Genomic DNA, 18,151 nt, shown 5'->3' with positions numbered 1-18,151 from the left:
GGTTGGACACTGCTGAGACAACATTCCAGGAGGAAGGAGACTTGGAAGTATTTAAACATTCTGTACTGTGGAATTATACAGACCACCTAAAGGTGGGCGGAGCAAAGTGCCTTTGTGTTAAGGGGTATAAAAGCTGTATATGTGTTTTTTGGCGGCAGAGCTCTCCATGATTAAACATACAGATCATTCTTGCCGGTTGTGGACCTTTGTTTAATTCATGATTAAACCAGAGCCTTTCACCCTCTGGGAATTTTTCAGAGCATTAAGTTTGATTAATTAGAGATATAAATTCTCGTGACAATCTTGCTAGCCATCATCCAAATGGCAACACTGGCGAGGGGCTGAAGCTCGTTGGCTAGAACTTGAATTGCTAGTGGGCTGGCCTACGTGGGGGGAAATGTAGGGAAAATGGCGCAGCATAGCTTCCAGAAAAACAGTATCTTTCAAACTCGGGATTTCATGGCTAATTGAGGTAAGACAGTAATTATGTGCAGATTACGCATGTATGAACTACACATTGACACATCCAGCCCAAAGCACAAGGTTTAAAAAATACTTAGTCGCCAATGTGCCGGCGCATGTCTTTAACCGCTTTACACAACCTCAGTGAGATGTGTGTAATGTGTAACATATATGTCTAATATCTGACCTCTGGCTGCGTGCATAAAGGATTGCCTTAAAGGTGAAAGGGTAAATAAAGTCCCTGAGGACTGGGAAAACAAGTGTGTGTGGGGTGGGGGTGGGTGGGAATAACGCTGAGCCTGGATCCATTTCCCCCATAAAGAAGAGGAGCCAGTAGCGGCAGCCTCTGTAGCAGTCAGTCTCTCCTGGCCCAGCAGACAGTCTCTCTCACTCAGAAGAGGAAGGAGTAGGGGCTGTCCCTATGGCCGTGGCTGTCCAGGGAGAACGAGGGGATGGCCACTTCGAACATGGCGCCGCCATTAGCCCGCTGGCAGGTAAAAGTCCCCCTGCGGAAGGCGAAAAATACCAATCAGCAGCAGCCGCAGAAAAAAAAAATATTTTCAAAAAATAATTACATTCAACAAGGATATGGTGGAGCATTCTATGCTTTCTCCCTCCCTCTCACTCACTCACTCATTCATTCTGGGGAGATGCCTTCAGTCCCCGTGCTATGAAAAGTTTCACTGAGGTACTACAGATGGTAGTAGCCTGTCCCACTGTTGCTGTCTGCCACAGAGATACAGTATCTAGCACAGCCACAGCATGTGGCTAGTCTTTCACAGACTGAGACAGTAAAGTCTCACCGAAAAGGTATCTATTCTGTCAGTGCCAACAAAGCATGTTTCCATGTGTGAATCCTGAGTCAAAATTGCTATGTTGATCAAATAAAATAAAATTGTATTTGCCACATGCGCCGAATACAACAGGTGTAGACATTACAGTGAAATGCATACTTACAAGCCCTTAAATCAACAACACAGATTTTTGTTAGGTAAAAAATACATAAGTAAAAAAATAAAATAAAATAACTAAAGAGCAGCAGTAAAATAAAATAACAGTAGGGAGGCTATATACAGGGGGGTACCGGTACAGAGTCAATGTGCAGGGGCACCGGCTAGTCAAGGTAATTGAGGTAATATGTACATGGGGGTAGAGTTAAAGTGACTATGCATAAATAATAAACAGAGTAGCAGCAGCATAAAAGAGGAGGATGGGGTGGGGTGGCGGGGCAATGCAAATAGTCTGGGTAGCCATGATTAGCTGTTCAGGAGTCTTATGGCTTGGGGGTAGAAGCTGTTAAGAAGCCTTTTTTTTTTTACATTTACATTTTTAGTCATTTAGCAGACGCTCTTATCCAGAGCGACTTACAGTTAGTGAGTGCATACATATTTTGATTTTTTTCATACTGGCCCCCCGTGGGAATCGAACCCACAACCCTGGCGTTGCAAACGCCATGCTCTACCAACTGAGCTACATCCCTGCTGGCCATTCCCTCCCCTACCCTGGACGACGCTGGGACAATTGTGCGCCGCCCCATGGGTCTCCCGGTCACGGCCAGCTACGACAGAGCCTGGATTCGAACCAGGATCTCTAGTGGCACAGCTAGCACTGCGATGCAGTGCCTTAGACCACTGCGCTTTTTGACCTAGACTTGGCGCTCCGGTACCGCTTGTGTGGTGAATTATTATTAATGAACTGTAGAGTTTAATGGACTATGAGGTAGAACTGGGTTAATCAAGAGCATAAAGTTAGAATTATTTGTTACTGGGCCAGGAATTGTATTGGGTCATTTAATTTCACTGTGTGGGTGAGTAGAGAGGGAATCTGCCCTAGGGTCAAATTGCTTGCTCTTACTTAAATCCATCCATCTGATGAGACTGAAATTAGCTTGTGGCCTTTTGTCTCTCTCTTCAAACACCGTGAAGGGAGCGGCACCAGGGTTGAATGGAGTTTGGGCTAGACCTTTGTCTCCTTGGTATCTTCTTGATTGATTACAGCATGATGGGGTGAGGTTTGTGTATGTTAGGGCCTTGTCATGTTTAAACTAAACATGAGTGTGTGTGCAAGACAGGGGAGTGAGTGATTGGTTGGAGTATTATGTGCATAATGAAAGTCGAGTTTAGCCGCCCTCAGAGACAAAGGATGTGGGCGTGGAGTGATAAAGAGCGGGAAACTGAAGAGGGAGGGATTTAGAGCTAGAAGAGTTGGGGATGATGGTATATAATGTGACGTGAGAGAGAACGGGGTGCCACTCTGCAGACTGGTATCGGCTTTGTTGAAACTTTAATAAAGTCAATTCTTGATGCAACAAAAACTCTAAGACCTTATTTGTAATAAAGTATAGTGGTTATTTTCCACAACACTTGCCGTGCAGTAGCAGAGAGAACAGTCTATGACTAGGTTGGCTGGAGTCTTTGACCATTTTTAGGGCCTTCCTCTGACACCGCCTGGTATAGAGGTCCTGGATGGCAGGAAGCTTGGCCCCAGTGATGTACTGGGCCGTACGCACTACCCTCTGTAGTGCCTTGCGGTCGGAGGCCGAGCAGTTGCCATACCAGGCGGTGATGCAACCAGTCAGGATGCTCTCGATGGTGCAGCTGTATAACTTTGAGGATCAGAGAACCCATGCCAAATCTTTTCAGTCTCCTGAGGGGGAATAGGCTTTGTCGTGCCATCTTCACGACTGTCTTGGTGTGTTTGGACCATGATAGTTTGTTGGTGATGTGGACACCAAGGAACTTGAAGCTCTCAACCTGTTCCACTACAGCCCCGTCGACGAGAATGGGGGCGTGCTCGGTCCTCTTTTTTTTTTCCTGTAGTCCACAATCATCTCCTTTGTCTTGATCACGTTGAGGTAGAGGTTGTTATCCTGGCACCACACTGCCAGGTCTCTGACCTCCTCCCTATAGGCTGTCTCATCGTTGTCGGTAATCAGGCCTACCACTGTTGTGTCGTCAGCAAACTTAATGATGGTGTTGGAGTCGTGCCTGGCCATGCAGTCATGGGTGAACAGGGAGTACAGGAGGGGACTGAGCACGCACCCCTGAGGGGCCCCCGTGTTGAGGATCAGCGTGGCAGATGTGTTGTTACCTACCCTTACCACCTGGGGGCGGCCCGTCAGGAAGTCCAGGATCCAGTTGCAGAGGGAGGTGTTTAGTCCCAGGGTCCTTAGCTTAGTGATGAGCTTTGAGCGCACTATGGTGTTGAACGCTGAGCTGTAGTCAATGAATAGCATTCTCACTTAGGTGTTCCTCTTGTCCAGGTGGGAAAGGGCAGTGTGGAGTGCAATAGAGATTGCGTCATCTGTGGATCTGTTGGGGCGGTATGCAAATTGAAGTGGGTCTAGGGTTTCTGGGATAATGGTGTTGATGTGAGCCATGACCAGTCTTTCAAAGCACGTCATGCTACAGACGTGAGTGCTACGGGTCGGCAGTCATTTAGTCAGGTTATCTTAGTGTCCTTGGGCACAGGGACTATGGTGGTCTGCTTGAAACATGTTGGTATTACAGACTCAGTCAGGGACATGTTGAAAATGTCAGTGAAGACACTTGCCAGTTGGTCAGCACATGCTCGGAGTACACATCTTGGTCATCCGTCTGGCCCTGCGGCCTTGTGAATGTTGACCTGCTTAAAAGTCTTACTCACATCGGCTACGGAGAGCGTGATCACAGTCATCCGGAACAGCTGATGCTCTCATGCATGCTTTAGTGTTGCTTGCCTCGAAGCGAGCATAGAAGTGATTTAGCTTGTCTGGTAGGCTTGTGTCACTGGGCAGCTCGCGGCTGTGCTTCCATTTGTAGTCTGTAATAGTTTTCAAGCCCTGCCACATCCGACGAGTCAGAGCCGGTGTAGTACGATTCAATCTTAGTCCTGTATTGACTCTTTGCCTGTTTGATGGTTCGTCGGAGGGCATAGCGGGATTTCTTATAAGCGTCCGGGTTAGAGTCCCGCTCCTTGAAAGCGGCAGCTCTACCCTTTAGCTCAGTGCAGATGTTGCCTGTAATCCATGGCTTCTGGATGGGGTATGTACTTACGGTCACTGTGGGGACGACGTCATCAATGCACTTATTGATGAAGCCAGTGACTGATGTGTACTCCTCAATGCTATCGAAAGAATCCCGGAACATATTCTTGTCTGTGCTAGCAAAACAGTCCTGTAGCTTAGCATCTGCATCATCTGACCACTTTATTAACCAGTCACTGGTGCTTCCTGCTTTAGTTTTTTATTATAAGCAGGAATTAGGTGGATAGAGTTATGGTCAGATCTGCCAAATGGAGGGTGAGCGAGAGCTTTGTACGCGTCTCTGTGTGTGGAGTAAAGGTGGTCTCGAGTTTTTTTTCTCCTCTGGTTGCACATTTAACATGCTGGTAGAAATTAGGTAGAACGGATTTAAGTTTCCCTGCATTAAAGTCCCTGGCCACTAGGAGCACTGCCTTTGGATGAGCGTTTTCCTGTTTTCTTATGGCCTTATACAGTTCATTGAGTGCAATCTTAGTGCCAGCATCGGTTTGTGGTGGTAAATAGACAGCTACAAAAAATATAGATAAACTCTTGGTAAATAGTGTGGTCTACAGCTTATCATGAGATACTCTACCTCAGGTGAGCAAAACTTCCTTAGTATTAGATTATATGCACCAGCTGTTGTTTACAAATATACACAGACCACCACCATTTGTCTTACCGGAGTCAGCCGTTCTATCCTGCCGATGTAGCGTATATCCTGCCAGCTGTATGTTATCCATGTCGTCGTTCAGCAACGACTCGGTGAAACATAAGATATTACAGTTTTTAATGTCCCATTGGTAGGATAACCGTAATCTTAGGTCATCCAATTTGTTTTCAAATGATTGTACGTTGGCTAATAGGATTGATGGAAGAGGCACTTTACTTGCTCGCCGTCGGATCCTTACAAGGAACCCCGACCTACGTCCACGATATCTCGTCTCTTTCTCATGCAAATGACGGGGATTTGGGCCTTGTCGGGTGTCTGTAGGATATCCTTCGCGTCCGACTCGTTGAAGAAAAAAATCTTTGTCCAATAAGAGGTGAGTAATCGCTGTCCTGATATCCAGAAGCTCTTTTTGGTCATAAGAGACGGTGGCAGAAACATTATGTACAGAATAAATTACAAATAACGCGAAAAAACACACATAAGAATACAATTGGTTCGAGGGCTGTAAAACGGCAGCCATCTTTTTCGACACCATAATGCAATATAAAAACTATAATTATAAAGTTGTGTTATCATCTCGGTTTTGGCCACAGTGCCATCCTCACATCAGGACCTGCTAGTGGATGTAATACAGAACAAATTAAAAAGACTAGACACAAAAGTGAGCAGGTCTAAATTAATGAATTTTTGCACAGAAAGATCATTTGGCTGCTGTCCCTTTTCAGAAATGGGCTCCAAATGGCCAATCAATCAAAATGGGCCGCAATAAAATAAATGGGACTATCAGAAATGCCAGATTTCTGGTCCCATTCCACCCCTAATGCATGTAGATTAAAATGGGAGTACACTAAGATAGTGATAGACGGAACAATTTCAGTGATTAACAGAAGTGTTTATTTAGGATTCCCAAACTGAAGTACACAAATCCATACACTGATCCATTTAACCAGTTACATTCACATTAACAAATTGTACATTTCCATTCAAATGTAAAACATGCAGGGACTAACAAAAAGCCTCAGTGTCATTTCAGCGACATTAATTCTATAAAAGATTGATTCCTTCACATAAAGTAATTATGTATAATATATTATATATCCAATATTCATAATAAAGTATAAATTAACATTAACAAATATACAGGCCCGACCTCGGTTGAGGTCACTGTGTGGCAGTGCCTTGCCTTTCCTGGAGATACAGGAATGTGCCAAAAATACGAGCATGAATACTTAAAAATCACCATGAAATTACTAGATATACAGTAACACTTCAGTCCTACATTGACAACTTCAAATGTCTGCCATTGATTGAACAATCTAGTAATTGCGCGTCTATGATTGTTTATTGGCTATTTGATCAGCAGTGAATCAGCTGTGATCATATCATAGCAGAACAACTTAAAGCCGGAATTCTTAATGGTGAAACTGCCACGTCCGTTCGGATATTACACCCCAAAAAAGTTACTGCAAACAAACAAACTGTTTATTCCCTCGGACATCATTGCACGCACGATAGAACAGCAGAATATGTACCAATTTCTTTTTTACCACACTGCTCGACGCACCTCACCTCCGTTTCGTCCACAAAACAAAAACAATAACAAAAGGTGCTTGGGCAGACAGTGGGCTGTTACCCCTAATGCGGATTCCATCTTTAAAGGGAATGTACAATATTTTACAACTTAATGTTAGACCTTGAAAGTAGTCTCTGGCCCAGGATAAACTATAATCCCTGGTTCAGTTTTCTTTAAACAGCCAACACAAACTTCAGCTAGCTTTAGCCACTGCTAGCTAAACAAAACGATGGGAGTGATAGGGGCATGCAGCACATACTTTCAGGGTGAGGAACCATTTAACATTACGTTGTAAAATACTGACCTTCCCCTTTAACAACTTGTGTGATAAATAAAGCAGCATGATTATAACTAAGTCGTGTACTACGCCACAGCTTTGCTGCCTCTGTGTTAGAGGGTTGAGGTACAATATGTCCTGATAAGTACAGCACTGATAGCGGGTAGGAATCAAGGCCCTCGGTTCTTTTTGGGAGTAGGTCTACTATGAGCGTTGGTTAGGAAGTGCTCTAAACTCATGTTAAGCAACAGTCTATCTACAGTATATTATAATAGGTGCTATGTGGTTCAAATAAAACACACAAAAAAACACTATACTCATGTCCCTCATGTCAAACACTCAGTCAACTGCTCTTCTTCATTTGTGTACACACATACAGTATGTGGTTGACCGACATAAAACGTAACAGATAGTGTTAAATTCACAACAAGTTATACTTATCGCTTCACTATGGTTTAGCAAGAAATGGGCTTAAAATGTCTGGGGAAACATGTTAGATGATCCAAAAAAAAACAACAGAACGATAGTCTCTCAGTAGGATACTGAATACCATATCCTACCATGTGTGTGTTCCTCTCAGCCTGAGCTTCTACTCGGTTTGTCCTTTTCACAGTCAAACATGCACTGGCCTAGTCACAAATAGTCTAACAGTATTAGGCCTAACGGTCTCAAGAGTCTAAAAGTCTTAAATGTCTTATCAGTCTGGAATAGATGAAAAGGTCAGAATAGTCTGTGATAGTTTCCTTTCCTCATCCACTGCTGAGCCTGCCCTGCATGATATGACTGGTGAAAAACAAGATGGCAGAAACCTTTCCAGCCCTTTAACCCATAGGAGTTGTACTGAAGGGCAGGAGACTGGAGAGGAGAAAAGGAAGCAATTTAAGAGTATTGACTCGTCTAGCCGGCTGACTAAATGTTGGGTAGACTACTTTTCATTAGAAGAGAACCACAGACAGCACCTGTCTTGACACAACACCGCCATGTGCTACCAGAGCAAAGGTCGTTATTGAAGTGCCACACATAATCCTACTAGTGGTACTGTACATGTAGTGCAGACAAGGTTGTCGCCGGTCATGTGCACCATGCTTAGCTCTACAGGGCTCTCTGCAAGGTTTGGCGTAGAGTCACATTCACACTTCCCATTGACTTAGTATTGACATCGATCCAAGATCCTAGTGCCTTTGTATTGGCAGAAGGGGCTACAGTTGATGATTAGGTGGTACAGCCTATGTGAAGAGGAGAATGAGTGGTGAACAGGACAGGGGCAGGCTTTAGGCAGGGTTTGAAGAGGGTGATATGAGTGTGTGGGTGTACTTTGGAGGGGGGGCACTTTGGAGGATGGCATGGATCGACTCAGGCCAGTGAGGTGAAAGGGCCGGGCAGGAAGCCGTTGGGTGTATCGTCTTTCTTGCTTTCGAGGGAAAAGGGCGGAATGCGGACGTCGAAGAAGGTGCCGTTGGGCCTCTCGAGCCGATAGGAACCCCTGCAGGGGGCGAGAGACAACGACAGGCACCGTCAGAGTCCGATCCCCTTCTGCCCTGCCCAGCCACTGCCCAGTCCAGAGTCCTACGACTTGTTTTCTACTACTAGCTTCCCATTTCTACTACTATTTTTTCTTATTTCTACTACAAGTATTTTACTTCAACTACTACTGCTCCAACAAATTAGCCTACTTCTGCTACGACTTCGGTAATTTTACTACTACTGTTTCCACTGACAATATTGATGCTTCTACAGTATGCTTCACAAACATACCAATTTACTTAAATATATACACATTTCACACAAAGACACGACAGAAGTCCCTCATCGACTAATACAACAGACCTGGCACAGAGTGGGCAAACCTGGCCAAATCAGGCAAATAAATTACCCAATAGCTAGATACCGCAAGTCAGAGAACTCCTGAGGGAGTTTGCAGAGCATATTAACCCCAAACAAAGTGTGTGTCTGTTCATTGGGGCTCAGACCCAGACTTTCCATATTAGGATGATTGAAAAGAGAGAGATGGCTCACACACACACACAAAGCAGTAGCCAATGTCAGTCTCCATAAAGACAAGAGTCCGAACTGCGTCCTACTAAAGCAAACTAGTCTCTACTAGGTTTGCAAAATTCTGGTAACTTTTCAAAAAAATTCCCAGGTTTTCCAGAAACCCTGTTTGGGGGAATCTGGAAATGCATAGTCCAGATAGTACCTCAACTCTCTCACCATTTCAGTACATTTTTCTTCTGTTTGGCGCCTAATGAACCGTTTTACAATTCTGCCTGATGTTTGCTATATGGCATTTTTTGTATATTATATGATATTATGTTGATTAGGCTAGTATTCATTTTAGGGTGGAAACTAACCCTGCCATCATAGTACGTTGCTTGGACCAGGAGGAACAAAAAAATTGTCAATTCTTGTGACATTCTGCCATCCGTGTTCTGCTGGTACAAAGTCTACTTTTTGACAACAGTGGGCAGGCAGTCTGCTGTTTCACGGTGCGTGTGTGTGCGTTGCTTGGCAAGACTCACCACATGTGCCCGCTGGGTGCCTGCAGTGAGACGTGACTGCTGTACTGGAAGGCAGGCTGCTCTTTGGACAACACTGGCTCCTACACAGACACACACAAACACAGGGTGAGAGGGTATAATTAGGTAGACACACAAGTCTTATTTACCACACTAAACTGGATCACTGTAAAAAATTAAAAAGTTGAGTTTTCAATGTATCTTTCTGTGATTCCTCGCATCCCATCTCCTCCTTCTCAAATGTATTGAAGAGGGTCCAAGGTCCCTCTCCTCTGACCTTCTCCAATAGGTTTTGAAAAGGAGGAGATGATGTGAGGAACCAGGAAAGATTAATTGAAAAACAGCCCGAGACTCACCCGTCCCACCACTCCTCTGCCCCGGACCGTTTCCAGGGTGCCTGAGAGGCTGAAGATCCTCCAGTGTCTCTCCCTTAGTTGCACCACCTCCTCCCCCATGTTCTCCAGACGGATACAGTACCGCCACTGACACACACACAGACCGAGCAGTGAGCCAATGGAAACCACTCTGGGTGTCTGAAATGGCACCCTATTCCCTATGTAGTGCACTACTTTCTACCAGGGCCCATATGGCTCTGGTCAAAAGTAGTGCACTTCGAAAGGAATAGGGTGGCATTTTGGATGCACACTGACTACAGTAGTATGCAGGTACGCCGGCACAATCAGCGGTTTCTATGGGAACGGGGAGCTAGATAGTATGGCTAAAACTGTAGCTAGATTCAGAGGTTCTAAAAAGAATGACAGCAACACCCAAACATCACCGCAACAAAAACCTAAAGTGTGTTTTTTGTTTTTAGCCCAAAGAGCACCATGAAATAGACTGAAGTGAATATATCGCTGTTGCAGTGATCTTTGGGTGTGGCTATCGTTTTTCCTCATCTCTCTGACAGTTTGCTAGCAGTCAGTAACAACAATCGCTAGGCTACAGTTACGGTCAGAGGCAGCTTCTTTCACTTACCCAATATACGTGGGAATTCTGGGCTTCCTGACAGAGAAAATGACACACATAAGCATTAGCATCAATACAAACAGGTTGTAATCATGAAAATACGACTGGGGCACATTCAGCAGGGCAGAGTTGTGGAATGTTCAGATAGCAATAAATTTTGGGGTATTTTCATCCATAACGGGTGAACCATTTAGAAATTACAGCACTTTTTGTACATGATCCCCTAAAATGAGGGGACTATTACAGATATTCCTGAATGAATCGTGAATAATGATGAGAGAAAGTTAGATGCACAAATATCATAACCCCAAGACATGCTAACCTCTCACAATTACAATAACAGGAGAGGTTAGCATTTTGGGGGGGTTAAATGAGATTTGTGCATTTAACTTTCTCACTCATCATTCAGGATTATCCGTAATCATGGTAGCATCCACATTAATGTAGAAGTGTTTAGAATTATTGTATTCTTATTTACAATAAAAGTGACTCCAATGACAATACATTATTTATCAATCATTTCTTATGGGAACAAAATTATCTGAAACACCCAAAAGAAACAGCAAATGCATCCAATAAATGTGTTGTCATAAGCTTGATGTAGTCATTGCGTGCTATGAATATGGGACCAAATACTGAACTTTTTACTACATGCCTCTGACATGTAGAAAGGGAATCATGTCAGCTCTATTCATGACATTTCTTCCACAATGTTGTGCTGAACGTGACCCTGATTCTTTATTCCCTTTAGAGTTTAGAGAAGTGGTGTGGGGCATACCCTCATGCCCATGTAGAAGGGGATAACGGTGACGCGGATGTTCTCAGTGGTCTCACGGTGCACGTCCGACAGCTCCAGCCACGGGTGGTTCTTTTCCTGCCACGCCTGCAGCGTGTCCCGCGGGACAAACGGGGGAACTGGAGAACGGGTTACAGTGCAAAGGTCATATTTGAAACTTTGGGATTTACCTGACAACAAGTTCTTTCTTTATTCAGACGTATGCATTACGTTTACTGGCAAACTGACTGAATACACTCAAAAAGCCCTTTGGTGAGTAGTACCTTTGGAGGCATTGAACTGGAGGAAACGCTCAAACAGCTCATGTTGAATGGGGACCTGGTCTGTGGAGTTGTAGGGCAAGATATCTTCATGACTCACATAGTCCAGCCCTGAGAGTGTGAGAGAGAGAACAAGAGTTAGCTAAGTGCATTAACTCCTTTGTGTGACAGTAACTATGTATTAGCGTTGCATCCAACTCACCTGGAATGGCATAAAGTGCCCTGCTGTCATCGTGATTGGCCAGAAACGTCACCGCCTCAGTCTGTGATCTCTGAGACTGACAGACACATACCATTTGTAACGAGACGATTAGGGTTGCAAAATTGGAAGAACCAGGGTTTGTGGAAAACCTAGGAATTTTGGGAAACTTACCATGATTTTGCTGTGTGATACAGACTACAGTAATGGGGGAATAAATAGTTACATATCGCATTATTATTTTTGGACGATATTATATCGATATTTGAGACTCCAAGTATGTATAAGAAAAACATATATATAGATTGTTCTGTTACTGTAGGTAGAGTTATGTTTTACCACACCGCAGTATTATGTTTGCGCTAGTCGGCTGTACCTGTGCCAAAACTCAGGTATTTTTTTATTTTATAGCTTGTTCTCCATCTTCTTAAATAGTGAGCCAACATGTTTACAGCACTTCTATTTCCATGACTGATCAAAACTCGTTTTCTCATGCTCCCTCGTCTCTCTGCATGTAGTGAGCAATATGTTTGGAACACCAAATCACGATATCGAATCACAATACATATAGAATGATGATACCGTATCGCAAGGTCCCTGGCAATTCCCAGTCCTAACAGACAACAAAGAAACAAGTCACAGTACCAGTGGAGGTAGTTGACAGACTTTGGGTCAGATACTCACAATGTGGGGACAGTCCCTGGTGTCTATCAGAACCTGATAGTATGTGTGAGTTTTCCCCTTCACCTCTTTGGACCTGTGCGCCCCAGGGGGTTCTGTAGGCTTACTGGGGACAGAAAGCAAGCAGAGGAAAGGTATCAACGAAGAATAACCAGTCAACGAGAGCTAGACCACTTCCAAACAAAGACATAACTCCATTCAATCCACTTCCATTACAAACTGCCTGTGACATGTTTGGATCTTATGGCTACATCTGATATAGCACCCTATTCAATATATAGGCCTAGTGTCCTACAAAAGTAGTGCTCTATATAGGGAATAGGGTGCCATTCCAGACAGTGAAAAGCATGCTGAGCAGACAGGTGTTGCGGAGCCGTGGGCGACAGTGCGATGTGGTGTCCTTACCTCTCCGTCGCAGTAGGAGTGACGTCACGGTCGTAGAGGCGGGCGTGCCAGGGGAAGAGCACGATCCCTCTGTAGCCAAACACACTGTGCAAGAATAACTGGGGAGAGAGGCAGACAAACGTAAGGCTGTGTGTGGAATAGCTTGGTAGCGAATATCAACAGTAGAGTTAATGGATACAACCCTGCCAGGTTGGTACAGTATTTAGCTCATCATAGAAATTTAATTAGCTATATAATTAGTCATTCTATGGTCTTAAGACAGATCCCTGGGGAACCCCCATGTAAAATTGTTAGTCTCTAATGCAGAGTAAATATGGAGTTGTGGTTGGAGACCTTCTCACCTGTCCTGTTTCATATTTCCCCTGCTGTTTGGGAGCTTCAAACACTCCTACTGTCTCCAGAACCTTCCCCTCTGGCCTGTAGGACAAAGAAAACAAAGACATTAGGAGAAGAGCAAGTAATAAAACAGACACTGACTTATGTTATGACTTTCCCTTCCAAAGTTATCCATGTAACTCCTCAGCCAATTAGTGACCAAGTTGTTGACCGTCAGTCTTAATTGCTGGTGTGATTTTTTCAGTGCACGGTGGATCATGTCACTAAAACCAACAGACACTGTCACTATCATATACCTAGTTGGAGCAGTGGAGAACAATAAAATAAGTAGACCTAAGTAGGGCTGCGGCAGACATTACATTTTGTCAGCCGGTTATTGTCATGCAAAAGACTGCCGGTCTCACAGTAATTGACCGTTAATTAACAAACACGTTTAGCATCTCCAGGCCCCCACACCTACTCGCTGCATACAAAAAAAGTATAATAAATCAATTTAATATACACCATCACAATAAATCCATTATGATATGAAGAAAACGTATATTTTCAGAAGAACAGAATATGAGTCGGCCTACTGTATGTTATCTGGCTATGCTCCATGCCATAGAATTTAGGCTTGTTCAATTAGCTGACAAGATATGCTTATAAGTCCGTGCAATTATTTTATATTATATGATTTTATAGTAAGAAGAATATAGTTGAAATTAGCTGAATAAAATAGAAAGGATATTTTCCCCATTCCGGAGCAAGTGTGCATATGAAGGGCATAAAAGTGATCATTTGTAACATGTCCTATGCGCTAGATTAAGTTATTTGGCAACTTCAGTTGTGAATGATCCAAACCTTAGAATGTCTTAGATATCAAAACATATGGGCTGCATGATGCGACTATAGGCTATTGATAGCTTGCGATCTGTTCCTTGCCTCAGGCTGCACTGTTGTTCTCTTATCAAGACTATACACCCTTAAATCATGACTCTGTTTCATTACACATAGTCATTGGACGAAGGCGTCTTCCGTAAGGGGGAGTTTTGTTAAAAGCCCTGAAGCTTGGTCTGACCATTAACAAGCATCACTTGCGGTACGGTTTTGGAAGCATAAGGACCTTTCATATCAGCGAGAAATAATTTTCTAAAAACCTTTAAAGGGTTAGTGTTCCCATACGGCCATATCTCCATGTTACAGCGTGTGTTTACGGAAGAAAAGGAACCACCTGTGCTAATTCGCTATCTAGCATGCTCCGAACATTTGCTAAATTGCATGTTAAATTATTTTGATGTGATATGAATTAAAGGGCTTTATGGTTCTAGAACCGTATCGCAATTTAGAATCGATTCACGTTTACATGGAGTATTTGGCTGTATCTTGGGATAGCCTAAGCCATGTTGTCCAGTGCTGGAGCGTCAAAAGTGTTCTGTTATGTGAAAGCTGTAGGCTCCATGTAAGCCAAGGCAACGAAGCCAAACACAAAGCAAGTCTATAATGTGCCCTCCCCTAAAACGACACTGAATGAAAATATAAAAACGCAACATTTTTCATAGATTTTACTGAGTCAATCAGTTAATTGAAATAAATTCATTAGGCCCTAATCTATGGATTTCACACGACTGGGAATACAGATATTAATCCGTTGGTCACATATACCTTTTTTTTTTTTTTTTATGGTAGGGGTGTGGATCAGAAAACCAGTCAGTATCTGGTGTAACCACCGTTTGTCTCATGCAGCGCAACACATCTCCTTCCCATAGTTGATCAGGCTGTTGATTGTGGCCTGTGGAATATTATCCCACTCCTCTTCAATGGCTGAGTGAAGTTGCTGGATATTGGCAGGAACATGCTGCCGTACACGTTGATCCAGAACATCCCAAAACATGCTCAATGGGTGACATGTCTGGTGAGTATTCAGGGCATGAAGAACAGACATTTTCAGCTTCCAGGAATTGTGTAAAGATCCTTGCGACATGGGGCCGTGCATTATCATGCTGTAACATGAGGTGATGGCGGCAAATGAATGGCACGACAATGGGCCTCAGGATGTCGTCACGGTATCTCTGTACATTCAAATTGCAATCGATAAAATGCAATTGTGTTTGTTGTTCGTAGCTTATGCCTGCCCATACCATAACCCCACCGCCACCATGGGGCACTCTGTTCACAACGTTGACATCAGCAAACCACTCGCCCACACGACGCCATACACGTGGACTGCGGTTGTGAAGCTGGTTGGACGTACTGCCAAATTCTTTAAAACTAAGTTGAGGCGGCTTATGGTAGAGAAATGAACATTAAATTATCTGGCAACAGCTCTGTTGGACATTTCTGCAGTCAGCAAGCCAACTGCACGCTCCCTCAAAACTTGAGACATCTGTGGCATTGTGTGTTGTGAGAAAACTGCACATTTTAGAATGGCCTTTTATTGTCCCCAGCACAAGGTGCACCTGTGTAACGATCATGCTGTTTAATCAGCTTCTTGATATGCCACACCTGTCAGGTGGATGGATTGTATTGGCAAAGGAGAAATGCTCACTAACAGGGATAACACATTTCTGGGATCTTTTATTTCAGCTCATGAAACCAACATTTTACAGTTGCGTTCATATTTTTGTTCTTTGTAGTTATGTAAGCCTGAAGACTAAAGGTGACTAGGGATAGTGTGTGTATGTATTGCTGCCCTGACATGCTGAGCCAAGAAAAAACAGCTTGGTTTTTCAATACCGTCAAAACAATTTCTTTGAAGTTTTTCAATATATTTGAATATTTGTAACTACTTTCTAAGGTAATACCTGCAGTCAACTTGTGCAATACGTTAGGAGATAAAGCTGATTGCATTCTTCATTTTACCTGTCACATTATGAAGCTTACCGTAGTTCCCCAGAACAGTTGAGCCAGACACGTGCTTGTTTGTAAATAGCACAACGGGAGAAAGAGAGAGCTAGTGAGTCCATAGCGTTCTATATCGACGAGTCTGTTGTGCGGCGCACATGAGGTGATGAAGTTACACTTGTATGCAATCCACTACTAAATGTTATCCATCATATATCTTATAACGGCTTCCTGCCAGAAGGCAAAGAGCTCTGGATGAGTTCTGTACAGTTGCCATTTTTTTCCTGTGCTTAGTACTAGCAGGGGGGGTTTTCTCCTACATTCTTCTCCCCTCTGCTCTATGTACACATGCTGCTCTTCCTTCAGAAAAGCATCAATCACAACTTTATTCATTTTCACAATTTCCCTCGTTCACTTTTGTTTGTAAAAAGTCCACACTCAGTGAAAAATGACATTTGGTAGCTACTAGCTATGCTTGTATAACTTTGAGCTGGATTTGCCTGCCTTTGCAATTCGTTTGTTTTCGCTCGTTACCAGAGTCTGATTTCGCTATTAGTTTGTGCTAATTTTGTTAGCATTCTGGTAATAGGAGGCCCAATGGGCTTTTCTTGCGTTTTAAGCATCCCCTTGTGTGCTATGCCATTAATACCGTAAATCCCGGGATGAAAGAAAGACGGTATGACGATAAGAAAATCTGGAGACTGCCCAAACCTAATGCATAAGTTCGATAAATCCAACACAACGCACTGCAACTGCCTTTGCAACACAATACTGCAAGGCAAACGCAGCATTCCATTGGAAATTAACATACTTCTGGTGTACCAAAATGCAATGAAGCTGTAGGTGTGACCGAGGCGTTATGCTTCCAAAACCGTACAGCAGGCGATGCGTGTTAATGTTCAGACCCAGCATCGGGGCTCTTAACAAAACTCCCAGCACAGATGACTTATGTGTAATGGAAATGAACGTCATGATCAAGGACTAACAGTTAGATAGCTAGCTGTTACTTAATTAACTTGCCTGGAAATCCAATGTAGACATTGGCAGAATTATATATTTAATGGTTCTTTGCATGCTTCAGGTGAAATAAATCGGAATGCACTACCAGCGCTTTGAAAAGTTCATTTAATTCTACTTAATTATATATTTTCTCACATTCCTACCGCCAAAAGGACCAACCGCACGGACAAACGGTAAAGTTCAAATATAATTGTATTCAACATTCTGGCTTGTAGAGGTCGTGAGAGTTAACTTTCCTGATTCAAACGCTCATTTCTGCCGAAGTAGAAATCAATGCAATTCAAAGTCGGGTTTCCAGGCAAGTAATTAACTAGTACGATTCAATGGATGCAATGACAGTAACGTTAATTGGGAATTTGACCTTGCCATGTAGTAGATTCTGAGTTGCGATTACTCAACTGCAGTCAAAACAACCTGCGTTTGCTAACCAACTAACGTAGCTAGCTAGTTGACCTATCTAACGTTAGTTAGCTAAAAACAAGTAACTAGCTAGCTAACAAGGCTATTAATGAAGGGGTCCTCTAATCGGCTTTTGGTGGTATTGTTTTAGCGCAGACGCAGGGCAATAACAACTGTTATAGCTAACTGCTAGTTGGTCAGGCTAAACTAGCTAGCTAGCAAAAGTGAACTAGCCAGTTTACGCGTGAGCTAACCGGCCGTAGCGAGTTAGCTAGCTAATATCAAACTTACCTTGACGACATAAACCGTTTCTGTTGGACGTTGAACAGGCTACATGATAAACGTGTCCTATTCGGATTTTGTCTACTGTTTAAATTGACATTTAGTACACGGATGGCGTGTTTCCTATTATATTTACTAACAGTGGACAGCAAGGTTCGACGAATTACACAGGCCGCCATCTTTGTTTAGATTAGCAGTTGTTGCGCATTCGCGTGGACGCCATTCTTCTTCTTCGATAAGATTTAACCAAGGTTGGCAACCAATAAATGTTGCATTACCGCCACCTACTAGACTGGAGTACAGCTCCCTTATACTTCGCTTAAAAAATAAAAATGAAAAAACTATTTAAATAATAATAATAATAAAATAACACCACCCTACTCCACTATTTACATCTATTTAGTCCTACCTCAGGCCAACAACCTGAAAGGATGGGACACCACCACTTAACACACCCTGTAACTCTTCTGATGTCAAGTCTCG

The 18,151-nt window shown here is 43.3% G+C and overlaps 1 protein-coding gene across 3 annotated transcripts in view; it reads right to left on the bottom strand.

Annotated features, from left to right (window-relative positions):
• LOC123492148 (polymerase delta-interacting protein 2-like) overlaps positions 1–17,866 on the bottom strand; it is a 30,903-nt gene extending 13,037 nt beyond the window's left edge. The window contains exons 1-11 of one of the 3 annotated variants that reach the window (XM_045224155.1): positions 17,678–17,866; positions 13,150–13,225; positions 12,809–12,906; positions 12,407–12,509; positions 11,726–11,801; positions 11,527–11,634; positions 11,246–11,382; positions 10,477–10,503; positions 9,858–9,983; positions 9,505–9,584; positions 854–968 (exon numbers count right to left, since the gene is read on the bottom strand). In XM_045224155.1, the coding sequence (XP_045080090.1) occupies positions 854–968; positions 9,505–9,584; positions 9,858–9,983; positions 10,477–10,503; positions 11,246–11,382; positions 11,527–11,634; positions 11,726–11,801; positions 12,407–12,509; positions 12,809–12,906; positions 13,150–13,225; positions 17,678–17,847 (1,116 nt within the window). In that variant the 5' untranslated portion in view covers positions 17,848–17,866. Of the gene's footprint in view, positions 1–853; positions 969–6,009; positions 8,469–9,504; positions 9,585–9,857; positions 9,984–10,476; positions 10,504–11,245; positions 11,383–11,526; positions 11,635–11,725; positions 11,802–12,406; positions 12,510–12,808; positions 12,907–13,149; positions 13,226–17,677 lie in introns of those variants that run through there. The other 2 variants (XM_045224153.1, XM_045224154.1) reach the window with 2 other exon arrangements.
• Positions 17,867–18,151: the final 285 nt, after the last annotated feature.

The sequence above is a fragment of the Coregonus clupeaformis genome, chromosome 13 (assembly GCF_020615455.1).
Source record: "Coregonus clupeaformis isolate EN_2021a chromosome 13, ASM2061545v1, whole genome shotgun sequence".
Lineage (NCBI taxonomy): Eukaryota > Metazoa > Chordata > Actinopteri > Salmoniformes > Salmonidae > Coregonus > Coregonus clupeaformis.
Note: the sequence above shows the minus strand (reverse complement) of the source record. Positions and strands in the feature narration are given on the sequence as shown.